At 43.6% G+C, this 16,150-nt stretch overlaps 1 protein-coding gene across 2 annotated transcripts in view; it reads left to right on the forward strand.

The window, feature by feature from the left end:
• The window catches only part of cfap77 (cilia and flagella associated protein 77), a 175,752-nt gene extending 161,590 nt beyond the window's left edge, over nucleotides 1-14,162 (forward strand). For both annotated transcript variants that reach the window (XM_085965527.1, XM_085965526.1), the window contains one exon: nucleotides 13,907-14,162. In XM_085965527.1, the coding sequence (XP_085821653.1) occupies nucleotides 13,907-14,029 (123 nt within the window). In that variant the 3' untranslated portion in view covers nucleotides 14,030-14,162. The remainder of the gene's footprint in view (nucleotides 1-13,906) is intronic.
• Nucleotides 14,163-16,150: the final 1,988 nt, after the last annotated feature.

Raw genomic sequence — 16,150 nt, forward strand, 5'->3', positions numbered from 1 at the left:
AGCCTTCTCCTACACATCCTTATTCACACCAACTTACCTTGCAACTCCACCCAACCCACTCTATCTACTTTATCACTTCCCCATCTCACTAGCCACCCCTCACACTCACCCTCATCCTACTGCAAGCATACCAACTAACAACACACAAGTGTAGGCACTTGAGAGGTTTAGCCAATGTCTGTAAAGTTTCTGGTAATGTGTTGTAATACAGTGAAATCTATTTTTCCAACACTGCTCCTTATTGGACTGATCTGTGCGCACCTTGAGAAGTGTCTTGCTGAGTTCCAGTGAACGTTGAGACATAACTTCCCTCCCCCACCCCCCTGCTATAGTGATGAGTGTGAATGGAATGGCTTGGATATTAAAGGGATGCTTCACGGTGATGGTGTCAACCTGGTGCATCATGTGGTTGCCAGGGTTTACAGCGTCAAGTGAAGAAAATCTGGCCATGGTGATGCCATCGCTGGCCTCCTGGGCAGCAGTGTTGTCAGGGGATGATGCCATGTGTCCAGTGCAGCATCAGGTGATGGCGGAGAAGGTTGATGATGTTGTTAGTGATGTTGATGTGCCTGGTGATGTTGGTGTTGGGGCTGATCGTGGAAGGATTCGGAGGACCAAGGTCTGATTTTTTCAAGGGCTCCGATGTTGCTGGGATAGATGGCAGCTGCAGGTGAGATGACAGAAGCGATCTGTCAATGGTGAGAGAGGTTCTCCCAATGAGCTGGCACTGGACATACAGTTGGATCTAAAAACTTGTAAGCTAAAGAAATCTCTATATGTATAAAAAATGCAATAACCAACATTTTCTGCGCTCTGAAACTCACCATCCGCAACATGGCATCCTTGATACCACTTCTGCAGCTGTCAGCTTTTCACAAACATCAGAGCAGACTCACAACATGCCAGGTTGAGCTGGCGTGTTCCCCGAACAGTGGCTAGCCCGTGGGGGAGAACGTAAAATTTGAAGGAAGTCTTAAATTGCCTCTTAACAAGCATTTAACAAGCTGAATTGTATCCCCCGCCGCTTGGTGTTGGGTCAGTTCTCCGCTGACAAACCCGACACCTGGGAGACTCACGTGGAGGCGGGTTGAAAGTGGATTTCCTACCCACTGTCAATCTTTGCTATTTTGACAGCAGACCCGCCTCCAAACCCGCCCTCTGAGCGCTATTAAATTTGCGGCCATTAAATCTGTTTCTCTCTCCACAGATGCTGCCTGACTTGCTGAGTATTTCCAGCATTTTCTGTTTATATTTCAGATTTCCAGCATCTGCAGTATTTTGCCTTTTGTAATAATGGGGCAGAATTTGCGGCCGGGTATGATGGCATACTCTGAGTACGCTGTCATACCACCTTTGAAATGGACAGCATGCGGTTCGGGATTTCCGCATGCGTCGCGCATGCACTAAATCCTGAGCTTGCGATCTGTCAATTTCTGCCTTGACAGATCATACACTCCGACATTGAAATCCTCATTGCTGGCAGAGAGTTGGGAAAATTGCCCAGCAACTGCCCAGCAACTACACATGAAAATTTTATGGCTGGTGCAAACAGGTGGAGCAGCCTGTTTGCACAGTGTAAGGGGACACCCATCAATAAAAAATCTTCATCTGATGCTTTTTTGTTTAAATATATAAAAGGAATGTAAATCCAGACTGGGTTGAGTGAGAGATTGTTCGGGGAATTGACAGTTTTGCAAATTAAAAAAAAAATCTAAGATACACTTCCCTTACTCCCCTCACTGTATCTTCAGGTACAAACCTTTCATGGTACAAAATGCATAAAAACTTTTATCAACATTAGCTGCTATATTCTCCCGAGAAAAACACCACAGTATCTAGTGGGGGAGAATGAAAGACCTTCTGTTTCCTGATTGGCGCACCGTCCCACGTGATCCCGGGATCCGTGGGCCACTGCGCTGCGCTCAACTCTGCAGCGTCTGACAGCAACCTTTCGTTTGGGGCCTCGCAACAGGTAAGTGCGCATACAGTCCGAATGCCGGCGGCATAATCCTTAATTACGACACTGACCGCAAAATCCAGGCCAATAACTTGTTTGGAAGTGAGCAGTGTCAGACCCACCACTCAAAAATGTCCAAGACAATGACAGATGATTTATCACAATGTTCAAGATTAGAGTTCCTGAGATGTGTTCTGTAGGCAACAAGATTACCAGTAGGAACAGAAATAATGGCAACCGTGGATTAGGCCAAAACTTTCAAGGTGATGGATAATTTGAAAGTTAACAGGAGCTTCCATAACCTTAGAGTAACCAATATAAGAACAATCAGCTGGTAGGTAGAAGGGTAAGTGGGATCTTTCTTAGGGATATGGTGAACATTTTAGGGATGAGATGAACATGAACAAATTTCAAAGGAACGATAGACTGGGAGTAAAAAGATTGAATGGGTGCCAATTGACAGAGATAAATTTCGAGGCACACATCTGGAGGATGATGAGAAGCATACCGGGAAGAATACCATCAGGACCAAAAGACTTATTAGAGTTCAAAGAACCAAGGGGGTGAAATTCCCCTAGAGGGCTGTTTGGGGAGCTAAGTAAAAAATGTTTGGAAAGTTAGCGCCAGGCGCTAACCTTTTCAAACATTAGTTAAATTCCCATTTTTTCTTCCAAGAGGGAAGTGGAGCATTAAATCAAGCGCTCCACTTGCCTCTTAGAGCGCAAGAGGCGAGGAATGTCCCGATCCGGGGCGAAGTGCTCAGCAACGACACAAGTGGCCAAGCCCACGTTGCATGGGCTCTTCCCTGCATTAAAGGGAAGGGCCCCACGCTGTGAGCTCTGCAGGTTTATTTTTAGATATGTAGGCCACCGGGAGTGCCGCGCGATCCTGCAGAGTGCCAAGCTGACTGATCACGGCACGGACGCCGCAACCGGTGGCTGAAAATAAATATTTTTAAAAAATCAGCAGATTTTTTTGGCCGGCCGCTCATCGCGCCTTTAAGTTGTGCCCTGTGAGCGGCTGGCCTCGGTGTTCGCGACCCCAGCAGCAGTCGGTAACATCGCCCGGCACTGCTGCGGGGCGCGACTGCGAAATTTTCTTCCGAAGTGCTATCGGGGCGCTGCACCCGGAGATGACGTCATGATCTCCGGGCACAGAGGATCGCAACGATACTCAGTAGCGCCGCCACTAACCTGCGGAATTTTGTGGGAGACGCGGTTATCACTTCGGGGGGGGGGAGGGGTCGGGGCGCAAAGCCGTTCATGCCCCATTAACACCTCCCACCAGAGGTGCAAACGAGGAGAATTTTGTCCCCCAAGAATCTGATAGACCTGGCAGGAATAAGGCGTGATATTGCACATGATGGTTGAATAGAATGGAGCAATGTAGAGGTTCTTTTCCAATTTCATCAAGATTTGTGTTTTAGGGGAAAAAAAGTGAGAGAAAAATGTTAGCTTTCTTTTTAGGAGTTAGGGCATTCTACAAAATGTAGATATGAGGCAGTGGTCAAAGAGCCCAGCATGAGGAGATAGATATAGTGTAGGAGTTAGGGTAGATTGACTATGTATAGGTTGATTGAATACTTGTCATTCAGGATAGCAAAGGAATCGGCATTAGTGCGACGCAGATTAGTAGAAGAATAGAAGGGAAGGCATTGTTGATGGTGATTTCAGCAAAAGAGAAATTAGAGCTGGTACATTTGACTTTGCTTAATAAAAGATTGAAAAGTTCTAGAGAGTATCAAAGTAGGGAGAGGGATAGCAGATAATTTTGTATGGTGAGGGAGAGACATTTTGTCACAAGATCAAAATCAAGTGATTCAGTAGGAGCTAAACCAAGCAACAGAGGACATAAGAACAAATGTAAGAATATGCATCTCTTTCGGATCAGAAGTTGGAATAGAAAATGTAAGAGGGAAATTGGATGGGGGGGAAAGAAATTAAACTTCGGTTTCAGTGGAAACAAAAGAAGAGGGCAGGGTGACTGGAAATAAAAATGTGCAAAATCATGAACGGTGTAGCAATGCAAGTTAAAGGAAGAGAAGGCAATAATGGAGGGGCTGGTTTTGGATTTTTCAGAGTTGTGGTAAGTTGTGAACATTAAAGTTGTCCTGTAAACACACTTGCATTGTACTCTAATGCACCTTCTCTGCATGTCATTGCACTCCTGTTTTAGTGAGTAACTCATTTACCAAACTTTGATCCAAATTCTGCACCAAGCCTTTAAAGGTTCACTGCCAAGAGAAACTTCTTATGAACAAGTCAGAAGTTCCTGTGTACAAAATCAGTCAACTCAGAGTAACAAAGATGGTGGAAGAAATCATAGCCAACTGCAATTTTTGCATTACTGCTGCTATCATTGATAACTTTTGGCCTACACTCCAGAAATTCCCGGTTTCCTCCACAGTCTGTCCACCTTATACATGCCAACCTCAGAAACTACCTAAAGCTGATGAGCAGCTTTAAAAAGTCTGACAGCTCAAAAACAGTTACAAATTGGCCTTATGACATGTAAAGCCAAGGAGTTAGACACACCGCAGAAAGCTATGGGTTTGTCATAATTTAAGATGCAGATATACCCAACAATTCACGACTTTTATTGACGGGGAAAAGACCTAAAGAACAAAACCAAATGCAATTTGCAGCAATGATGAATTTAGATATTATGGAAAGAGGATACGAGAGCTGAAGCCATGAGATTTCTTTTCCACCAGGCTCTGGGGGCAAAAATTGCACCCCAAAAATTGTTTTTTATCACTTTATTTGCTATATTTTTCAGTCAATTTCAATTCTGCCTTGCAAATCAAAAATCATTTATTTTGAAACGGTTACAAATAATTTAAATATCTGACAACGTGGAATACTGGCCAGGTATGTCTTGTCCACAGAAAGCAGGACAAATCCAATCCGGCCAATTACTGCCCCATCAGTCTACTCTCAATCATCAGCAAAATGATGGAAGGTGTCGTCGACAGTGCTATCAAGTGGCACTTACTCACCAATAACCTGCTCACTGATGCCAAATTTGGCTTCCGCCAAGACCACTCGGCTCCCGACCTCATTACAGCCTTGGTCCAAACATGGACAAAGGAGCTGAATTCCAGAGGGGAGGTGAGAGTGACTGCCCTTGACATCAAGGCAGCATTTGACCGAGTCTGGCATCAAGGAGCCCTAGCAAAACTGAAGTCAATGGGAATCAAGGGGAAAACTCTCCACTGGCTGGAGCCATACCTAGCACAAAGGAAGATGGTTGTGGTGGTTGGAAGTCAATCATCACAGCCCCAGGACATCGCTGCAGGAGTTCCTCAGGGCAGTGTCCTAGTCCCAACCATCTTCAGCTGCTTCATCAATGACATGCCCTCCAACATAAGGCCAGAAATGGGGATGTTTGCCGATGACTGCACAGTGTTCAGTGCTATTCGCAACTCCTCAGATAATGAAGCAGTCCATGCCCGCATGCAACAAGACATTCAGGCTTAGGCTGATACGTGGCAGGTAACATTCGCGCCACACAAGTGCCAGGCAATGACTATCTCCAACAAGCGAGAGTCTAACCATCGTCCCTTGACATTCAACGGCATTACGATCGCCGAATCCCCCACCATCAACATCCTGGAGGTCATCATTGACCAGAAACTTAACTGGACCAGCCACATAAATACTGTGGCAAGAAGAGCAGGTCAGAGGCTAAGTATTCTGTGGCGAGTGTCTCACCTCCTGACTCCCCAAAGCCTTTCCACCATCTACAAGGCACAAGTAAGGAGTGTGATGGAATACTCGCCACTTGCCTGAATGAATGCAGCTCCAACAACACTCAAGAAGCTCAACATCATCTAGGACAAAGCAGCCCGCTTGATTGGCACCCCATCCACCACCTTAAATATTCACTCCCTCCACCACCGGCGTACCATGGCTGCAGTGTGTACCATCTACAAGATGCACTGCAGCAACTCGCCAAGGCTTCTTCAGCAGTACTTCCCAAACCCGCGACCTCTACCACCTAGAAGGACAAGGGTAGCAGGTGCATGGGAACACCACCACCTTCAAGTTCCTCTCCAAGTCACACGTCACCCTGAATTGGAAGTATACCGCCGTTCCTTCATCGTAACAGGGTCAAAATCCTGGAACTCCCTCCCTAACAGCACTGTGGGAGTACCTTCACCAAACGGACTGCAGCGGTTCAAGGCGGCAGCTCACCTTCTCAAGGGCAATTAGGGGTGGGCAATAAATGTTGGCCTTGCCAATGACGCCCAGATCCCATGAACGAATAAAAAAAGTAAAGATAGCTGTATGACCTAAATACTACTTTACAGGGTCCATTTCCTTTTGTTGGGAAGCTAACTTCAAATATATTGTTAATTCATAAACAAACATTTTATAACACCCACCTACAGTAATCTCAAATCAGCGGTGAATTCTACATCTACAAGACAAAATTGGCTTGTTATTACATCTGTCCTTGTGTCAGATGCCATGGCAGTCCAGGGGGTTCCTTGGATTGAGGGTATGCTGATTCAACTATTTTAAATAAACATTTTTTTTAATTTGAAGTAGTTACAGGAGGGATAAGAATGAGTCAATATCATCAAAACAAACCTTAAGAGGACCAATGTCTACTTGGCTCAGTCGGTAGCATCCTTGCCTGTGAGTCAGAAGGTTGAAGATTTAAGTCGCACTCAGGAATCTGAGCATATAACCTCTGCTGACATCAGTGCAGTGAAAAGAAAGACCTCCATTTATATAGCGCCTTTCACGACCACCGGACGTCCCAAAGCGCTTTACAGCCAATGAAGTACTTTTGAAGTGTAGTCACTGTTGTAATGTAGGAAACGCAGCAGCCAAATTGCGCACAGCAAGTTCCCAAAAACAACAGTGTGATAACGATGTTGAGTGAGGAATAAATATTGCCTAGGACACTGGGGATAACCCCCCTGCTCTTTTTCAAAATAGTGCCATAAGATCTTTTACGTCCTCCAGAGAGGGCAGACGGGCCCACAGTTTAACATCTCATCCAAAAGACGGCACCTCCGACAGTGCAGCACTCCCACAGTACTGCACTGGAGTGTCAGCATAGATTTTTGTGCTTAATCTCTGGAGGTGGGACTTGCGCCCACAATCCTCTGACTCCGAGGCAAGGGTGCTACCAACTGAGCCATGGCTGTGGTGCTGTTCTTCAGAGGAAATGTTAAATCAAGACCCTGTCTAACTGTTCAACTGAATGATAAAAAAATTCCATTGCCTCAATTCAAAACAGAGCAGTTGGTGTCCTGGCCAACATTCCTCCCTCAAAAACATCACCACGAACAGATTCAGTGCTGTACGTGGAATTTGACTGTACATAAACTGGCTGCTGCATTTGCCTGCATAGCAATAGTGACTGCACTTCAAAGTAATTCCTTGTATGTGGAGCAGTTTAGGATATTTCTCAGATCAAAATGAACAGATCACAGCTAAACAGTAACCTGTCTTTTCCTCTTTCAGATGTTCAGCAAACTACTACATTTTGAACTCCTTAAAACACATTTAAAACAAATGGGTCTTTAAAGTAGTGGGCAGAGGAATGTCATCTGGATGCATTAAGTGCACAAAAACATGGCTTGCAGGAACAGGCACAGGGAGCTGAATTTTGTGATCGCAGCTGGGTCTGACTGCCTGTCGCCAATCTGATGTTTGTAATCTATTATGCCCTTATTGATCATTATTTTTACTGTTCTATGCTCACATTCACCATTCTAATACAGTAGATGTGGGCTATCTCCCCGGTTATTGCATGACAAAAATAAAAAAGGGGAGACATCCACCATGAGTGTGTAAACAACAGGTTACAGAACATAACTGAATACTACAACCCGCCCACAAACAGGCCAGCGGTCTGCGTTACACATTAAGTAGTAAAACCCCACAGAGCGAAATCTTGATGTAATTTTATTTTAATTAAGTAGAATTCATCACCACTCAAACTTCACTTCCTTTATTTACAAACTGTGGCATTGCCACATCTGATGCACGAGGAATGCTCAAGGAAAAGGTAATTGATGCATTCATAGCAGGAAACATCCTCTTCCTCTCACAAAGCAAATAAAACAAAACTTTCACCTAAGACAACTACCGGGTGCCCGACAGGCACAGCATACTGGGGCTGCACTGTGCCTGTGAGCAGGGTAGTCTGCCGGAATTTCTTGGCCCAAGCCATTTGCATGACCCTAATGCATTCCTGCCACTGTCCTACCCCCTGGCAGGGCCTTGTACTGTGATCAGGGGGCAGGGGCGGAAACAAGAGCATAACTGTCTGCCTGAGAAGTCTGCAGCTACATTTCTAGCCACAAGTATCAGGACCTAAAGACCCTGATGGCCAAGGATCGGCAGGATGGGGGTGGGGTGGGGTGGGGGTGTGCCAGTGGAATATATTTCTAACCTTCAGTGAACCTCGGGTGCTATTGATCTTCTGGGTGCTTCCAGGAGCCTCACAGACCCTGTGGTCTGCAGAGAGTCCTGACACATGCTCACCGCTAGCTCTTTTGGGGCACTCCTCCACTTGGATGCCTCACAGGCAAAGTCAGAAGAGAGTGAGGGGGGGGAGGGCTAGGAATGCCCCCTCCCACCTTATCTTCAGTGTCATACTAAGCCTGTGCCGACTCCAGATGCAAGGCCAGTTCTGCCCATTTTAGGAAGCCTTGGAAATCCCAGGGCAGCATAGTGGGGTTGGAGACTTGATGCAACAGGACTCCACCCCATTTCCTCTTCACCAAGCCTGGGAATTGAACATTCCTCTAGAATAAAGAGGAAAATCTACTGAAAGGATATTTAAAAGCTGCAGTTTTACTTCTTGGGGATAAATAATACAGATACTTATAACTACAGCATTCAGTAGCCATCAACTCATCTTAAACCTTTCTGCCTTAAGTTCCTGTGCACAGGTAGGACCTGTGTAATTGGTTCTGATTGGTTCCAGTCATATCCTCTGACTGATCTAATTGGTTACACTAACTTTCAGTCCTGCCCTACAAATGATCCGACCAGTTCTGGTAGATCCCAATCTAATTCATCAATTCTGACAACCTCCAATGTTATTGAAAAGCCTAATTTTACTTGCAAGATGCTAACAAGTTGACACATGGAATGAAATGCTAACCATCAGCATAAAATGTGACGACAAGCATGTATGCACCACTAATGTAATTCTGCACTGATCCAGCTGCATTTTCACTGTGCTTAAAAGGGGTTATTATCATGAAATGTAAAACCAGGCATCCTCACCCCTTTCATGCTTGTAACACCATTTTACTGCAACTGCCTGTTTCTAGTTAGTTTTCCAATTACAGAATTTACAAAGTACACACTAGCAACAGCTACCGGTGGCACAGACATTTAATTTTAGTTGTCAAACTTTCTTTGGAGGCAACAAATCTATTTAACTGTATTTTGACACAATTTTCTTGAAATGAAAGCACTTTAAGTATATTTTTGTGCCAAAATCACTCATATATTTCCTACTGTGGTCACAGAAGTTCCAATCAATCAGCCTGCAATATTGCTGTGATCTTGCAGGGTAAACTGAATCTGGTTGGGGATAAACAAGTGCCCTCCAACTCTGCACTCAGTTTGGCACCAATCCCATTTAATTTTCGCTCCAAACTTTTTGTTCCCTCCAAGTGGTTTTCCGTTTCACCGCAATGATTATAATTAAGAATTTCGCTGTTTCAGTCACAGTTCTTCATTCTTTGCTCATCTGACTCACTGTGGAGGCAAGAGGTGTCAAAGAGCACAAGCTTGCTGAGTGGTTTCTACTCCAATTATGAGAGAGCTTGGTTCCAAGGATCCTCTTTTAGACTTGGGGTCAATTCAGTAATCCTCCATTTGGCTCCTGAAACCAGCAAAGATTTCACTTGGAGTCAGACTGGCTTGATTCGGTTTGCACACCTCAGTAATGCTGATCAGTTTTGAAGCCTAACAGTTCTAGTCATGGTATGAACATACAGATAGTTAATCAAGGCCTTGCAGGCTGTAGGAAAAAAAATATATAAATCACCTGCCAAGCTTTTTGTAGTCATATTGAAAACACTTTCCAGTGTGAGAAGAAAAACCTTTCAATTTTGTCAGACAGATTTTGAAGTAAGCCATAATCATCAATAGGCCCAAAGAAAGTGATGAGGCTTCTCACCTGGGCTCCGAGCGCAAGCCTCCAATTAAAGAAAAATTGTTTGTTTTTAATGGTCTTTTACACTGACAAGTGGGCAATCATTCCAGCACCGGTAGCTGTCAGGGATCCAGGAAAATCCTCAGTTGATAATGCCCAATGCTTCCAATTAGGAGCAGAGCCGCTCCTGGAGCGCTAACGATTCCCCAGTCTCCACAGGCCCTCGATCAGACTTTTACTGCAAATTACTGACACAAAACAACTTGTATTGATGGCGGAACATGTCGTCCGTGGCTGCTGAGTTTAATGAGGCGATGGAAGTTTGGTTTTGCTGAATTTCTTTGTTTGACAGCTGCTTGGGAAGAGGAGTGTTGACCTTATAAAAGATTTAGTTATTCTCATTATATTCTGTCAAGTAGTAGAGTGATGTGTTTCTAAGTAATTTGCATCCAGGCTCCTTGTGCATATTTTTGCAGGGAATTTCTATATCAAAAAAGTAACTGTTGCCGTCTTTCTGTCAGTTTTTTTTTTTAAGTGCTTGTCCGAAAGCTTCGTTTTCATGCGGGGGGGATGGCACGAGGGGGTGGGGGAAGAGGGAAGTGAAAGAAAGAATTATATCTACGCTATAGTTCACCTAAGAAATTGAACTCTATAGTTTTAGTTTCTCCTGGATATATTATAAAACTACCAACACATAGTGGCAGATGGTGTACACAGCAGGGAATACTGGTGATAAGAGTGGCTCTGGATCGGTGACGCTTTCTGACACAAACCTGGACCACTTGCTGAACAAGACTGTAACTATAATAGGTTTTGTGGGTGTGATTATTTTTAACAAGTTGTCAGCAGCTCTTGAGAGTTGCTGATCATTTTTCAGATCGACCTCCCTTTTGTTTGTTTTTCTCTATCATAGACCACACTGGCTATGACTCGTCTGTGACTGCACTCCCTCTCGCTATTGGGGCGGGGGTGAGAATCACAACAAAGGAGTGCAATTAGTAAGTTTGAACAAGGTGTAATGTCTTCCTGTTGGCTATTCAAGCCATCAGTACTGTTACAGCAACAACCTGAATGGCCAAGGGAATTGTCATAGTGACACCATTTGGGCGATGTCAAAGGGCCTGAAAGCTGCACAAGGTGAGAGTCAGTTTGGAGTGTCTCAGCACCTTGCCCCAAGTTTTACAGGATACATTAAATTTCAGACGTCTTCTACATTCCTTTCAAATTAACTCCTTAGAGCTTTCCTACATTACAACAGTGACACTTCAAAAGTATTTCATTGGCTGTAAAACACTTTGGGCGTCCTGATGTCGTGAAAGATGCTATATAAATGCAAGTCTTTCTTTCCACTGAAATCTGATCATCCACATTTGCAAGTGTAACATTGCAACGTATAAGGCTGTTTACAAATGTGATTGTTTTTTATTATTGCAAGGCAAAAAAACTCAAATTCTATAACTTGAACAATACAAAGCCAAAGGTTTCTACGAGTTCTTGTTTATAACATCACAGGTAGCTTATGAATTCCTCGAATTGTCAAGAGTACATAGAAGCTTGTAGCTCTCTTGCAATCTTATTTCAATCATTGATTAATTGGAATTCCAAACAAGAAATGGGAAATAGGCGAATGATCAATACTCCGTATTTAAGGTTACATTTATTCAGGTGTTGTAGAGTTTTACAAAATAAAAAAACCCAATTACTGGGGACTGAGGGTTTCCGCTAACTCACTGTGCCGCTTCTGCAGACATTCCAACCTGTAAACCAGAATCTGTGTCAACTGCTTTGTCAATTATTAATCAATTATATATCACTTATAACTGTTGGGAAAGACTGAACAGGCTGGGGCTCTTTTCTCTAGAAATGAGAAGGCTGAGTCGTGACCTATTAGAGGTCTTTAAATTATGTGGGGGTGTCCAAAACTAAGAGCCATAAATGTAAGATAGTCACTGATAAACCCAATAAAGAATTCAGGAGAAATGTCTTTACCCAGAATACTTAGAATGTGGAACTTGCTACCACATGGAGTCGTTGAGGTGAATAGCCTAGATGCCTTTAAGGGGAAGTTAGATAAGTACACAAGGGAGAAAGGAATAGAAGGATATGCAGATAGGGTTAGATGAAGTAGGGTGGGAGGAGGCTTATGTGGAACATAAACACCAGCACAGGCCAGTTGGGTTGAATGGCCTCTGTGCGGTACGTTCTGTGTAATTCTATGTAATTATCTACTTGGGATTTAGATACCCTATGGTGGACAACTAGACAACTAATGGGAGGAGGAGGAGGCTCCATAAACATTCTCATCCTCAGCATGTGAGTGCAAGAGACAAAGTTGAAGATTTTGCAAGCATCTTCAGCCAAAAGTATCAAATGGATACTCCTACCTGGCCTCCTCCCAAAGTAGGCATCATATATGTTAGTGTCCAGCCAATTCAGTTCACTCCTTGTGACATTCAGAAACAGCCGAGTGCTCTGAACACAGCAGAAACTAAGGGCCCTGACAATATCCTGCGCAACAGAAATAATTACCTCCTGACCAAGCTGTGCAGCACATTTATGACATTGACATCTACCTGACTAAGTGGAAGAATGTCCAGGTATGTCCTATCCACAAAAAACAAGATAAATCTAACCTGGTCATTTAATGGCCTATCAACATCGTTATGGAAGGAGTCATTAATAGTGCCATCAGATGACACCTACTCACCGATGCTCAGTTCAGGTCTGCCAGAACCACTTTCTTCAGACCTGACTAGAGCCTTCATCCAGATATGGTTCTAAGAGCTGAATTGCAGAGGAGAGTTGAGAGTAACTGCCCTTGACATCAAAGCAGTATTCAACTGAGTATGGCACCAAGGAGCTCTCGGAAAACTGAGGTCAATGGGGGTCAAGTGGAAAATCTTCCAGTGCCTGGAGTCATACCTGATACAAAAGAAGATGGTAGTATTTTCAGATGCCAATCATTACAATTCAGGACATCACCACAGCAGTTCGTCAGGACAATGTCCTGGGCCCAACCATTTTTACTCTTCTGCTGCCTTCAAATGATCTCTCCTCCACCTCATCCTGTCTTTTTGATCTTGTTATTCTTCTCATCTAGCCATTCCATAGTAAATATCTGCCTTATGCTCTTTCCATCTTGGTGTGCTTGATTCCTGTTTTCTATCTGAAGTTATTGTTTTGTATTCTACGTAGTCTAGTCCCTTCAAGGATATGATGTAGACAAATCATTTCAGTCAAATCAATCCCTTTGATATTCTTTCTTTTCATTTTCTTGAAACATTACTTTTGACAAAAACTGTACCATTTCATAGAATTACTATCAGGTTTTTCATTTCTTCTTATGAAGATGTGTGCCAAAATGGAATATCTGAGAGACATCTTACAATTTATGGTTTTAAAAAATGGTGAAAAGGAACAAAACACAGAATTCAAAAGAAATACCATCAAAGCCTTTCTTCTTAAAGGGAAGCGTCAAACCTGACTCTTCACTCATTCTTAGTTAAAGGGCATTGTGGATCAAGGGCAAGCGATAAATATCTGTATTAGTTGAATTAATGCTACTAATGGTTTATTTTAAATAAAACATTTTTGTTTGAAAATTTAAGACCAACTCAACATCAAGAGTATATCTTGAAATTCAAGCTGTTCGTGTATCTTTGCTTGAATGGTTGCATTAGGCCACAGATTATGGAAACTATTCTTTAACTGTCAGGCTTGAGGTTGGAGATCATTGCTTCAGGCAGTATAGCTTTTCAAACATTGACCAAACAGACCATTGTCTCTGACATTTCCTTTGCCTTTTTTGTGCAGATTGGACCTCACATAGATACATTCCGGAGCATTAAAGCTCGGCGTGCAGCTTTCAACGCTAACTGGTTGGATTCTGCAGCAAGAAGCGGTCCCCATGGACAAGGTGCCTATGTCTTTGAATAAACTAGGACCTAAACTAACAGTTTTCTTTAACTTGCAAAATAAATAAAAGGATTGTAATTGTACATATTTTCAAATACTTGAAATATGTAATGATTTTAAAACATTATTAGAATTAAATTCATTCTATAGCTGTCTTGATTACATCTGGTCTCTTTGTAGGTTCACAACACTAGATAACTCCTTCATACAGAGATCTTATTTCTGGAAGCAGTGTGTGCTTGAGCGGTTAGGTGCATTGTAGAGCTAACTGAAGCTCCAGAGAACTGGGCCACTAAGCCAACCTCTGATCCATATAACCTTTATAGATAATAGAACCCTTATGATAGAGGAAGAAAGATTAGAGAAGTCTTCAGCTAGGTATTCTATATTTAGGAAAAGTTTCAAGTCATTTTCTTCCCTCTGTTTTAAGAAAGTAAAGAGTAATCAACTGTACATTAACGCCCAGGACAACCTGATGAAAACAACAAGAAAAAAGCCTCCGAAACACAAGTTTAAAAAGTTAAAAAAAAATTCTGATTCTGCAATATGCTGTCACTCAGAGCTAAGGTGAACTCAGGCCCCACTGGAGAGGCCAGGGAGGGGATTGAGAGGACATTGGTGCTTTAGCCTCAAAGTTACTCCACACAATCATAAGCACAAACCTCAACTTAAGGTCATTCAATGGATGTACCTCACCCTGGCCAGCCTCCACAAGTGGAATGCAGTAATTCTGCCAGCTTGTTGAAGGGATGTGACGAGGTGCACACTTTGTTCCACATTCCCAGATTGTGCCCACCTTTTCAGAAATATTGGGATTGTGTGCTGAAATCAACTAAACATGATAGGTACCAGTCCAATATGGTCCCCAACATTGATTGCGAAACATTCCAATGGAGTTGTGGCACGAGACAATTATTGTACCTCACATTTGTATGCTGATGTATGCCAGTGTTATGGCACCTAGCTACAGTGCCCAGCCGATGGGTATGGATGATATTGTGGGAAATGTCCCAGTCCAGTTTAGTTTAAATTCTTTCATGAATCATTCATGTTACATTACAGTCTGACTCCAGACTGTGGGTAAGTTCTGCCTGTATTCAGACTAAAGACAAGTATTGCATTTTTTAAAATTCGTTTATGGGATGTGGGTGTCGCTGGCAAGGCCAGCATTTATTGCCCATCCCTAATTGCCCTTGAGAATGTGGTGGTAAGCCGCCGCCTTGAACCGCTGCAGTCCATGTAGTGAAGCTATTCCTGCAGTGCTGTTAGGTAGGGAGTTCCAGGATTTTGATCCAGCGACGATGAAGGATCGGCGATATATTTCCAAGTCAGGATGGTGTGTGACTTGGAGGGGAACTTGGAGGTGGTGGTGTTCCCATGCACCTGCTGCCCTTATCCTTCTAGGTGGAAGAGGTCGTGGGTTTGGGAGGTGCTGCCGAAGAAGCCTTGGCGAGTGCACTCATCCAGGCAAGTGGAGAGTATTCCTTACTTGTACCTTGTAGATGGTGGAAAGTCTTTGGGGAGTCAGGAGGTGAGACACTCATCGCAGAATACCTAGCCTCTGACCTGCTCTTGTTGCCACAGTATTTATGTGGCTGGTCCAGTTAAGTTTCTGGTCAATGGTGATGCTGACCCCCAGGATGTTGATGGTGGGGGATTCGGCGATGGTAATGCTGTTGAATGTCAAGGGGCGGTGGTTAGACTCTTGCTTGTTGGAGATAGTCATTGCCTGTCACTTCTGTGGCGCGAATGTTACCTGCCACTTATCAGTCCAAGCCTGAACGTCGTCCAGGTCTTGTTGCATGCGGGCATGGACTGCTACATTATCTGAGGAGTTGTGAATGGCGCTGAACACTGTGCCGCCATCAGCGACCATCCCCATTTCTGACCTTATGATGGAGGGAAGGTCATTGATGAAGCAGCTGAAGATGGTTGGGCCTAGGACACTGCCCTGAGGAACTCCTGCAGCGATGTCCTGGGGCTGTGATGATTCAACCACTACAACGATAGTGATAATGTGTCAGCTGTACTGTCCTACTCCCAGAAGTGGCTTAAAGTGGTTGTGTTTCCATTTGTTTCATTATTATTTGTCTACAGTGAAAATGTTAGATAAAAAGTATAAACAGCTAGAACTTTAGTAAG

Source organism: Somniosus microcephalus, chromosome 23 (genome assembly GCF_052327205.1).
Source record: "Somniosus microcephalus isolate GS21.2 chromosome 23, FLI_Smic_1.0, whole genome shotgun sequence".
NCBI classification, from domain to species: domain Eukaryota; kingdom Metazoa; phylum Chordata; class Chondrichthyes; order Squaliformes; family Somniosidae; genus Somniosus; species Somniosus microcephalus.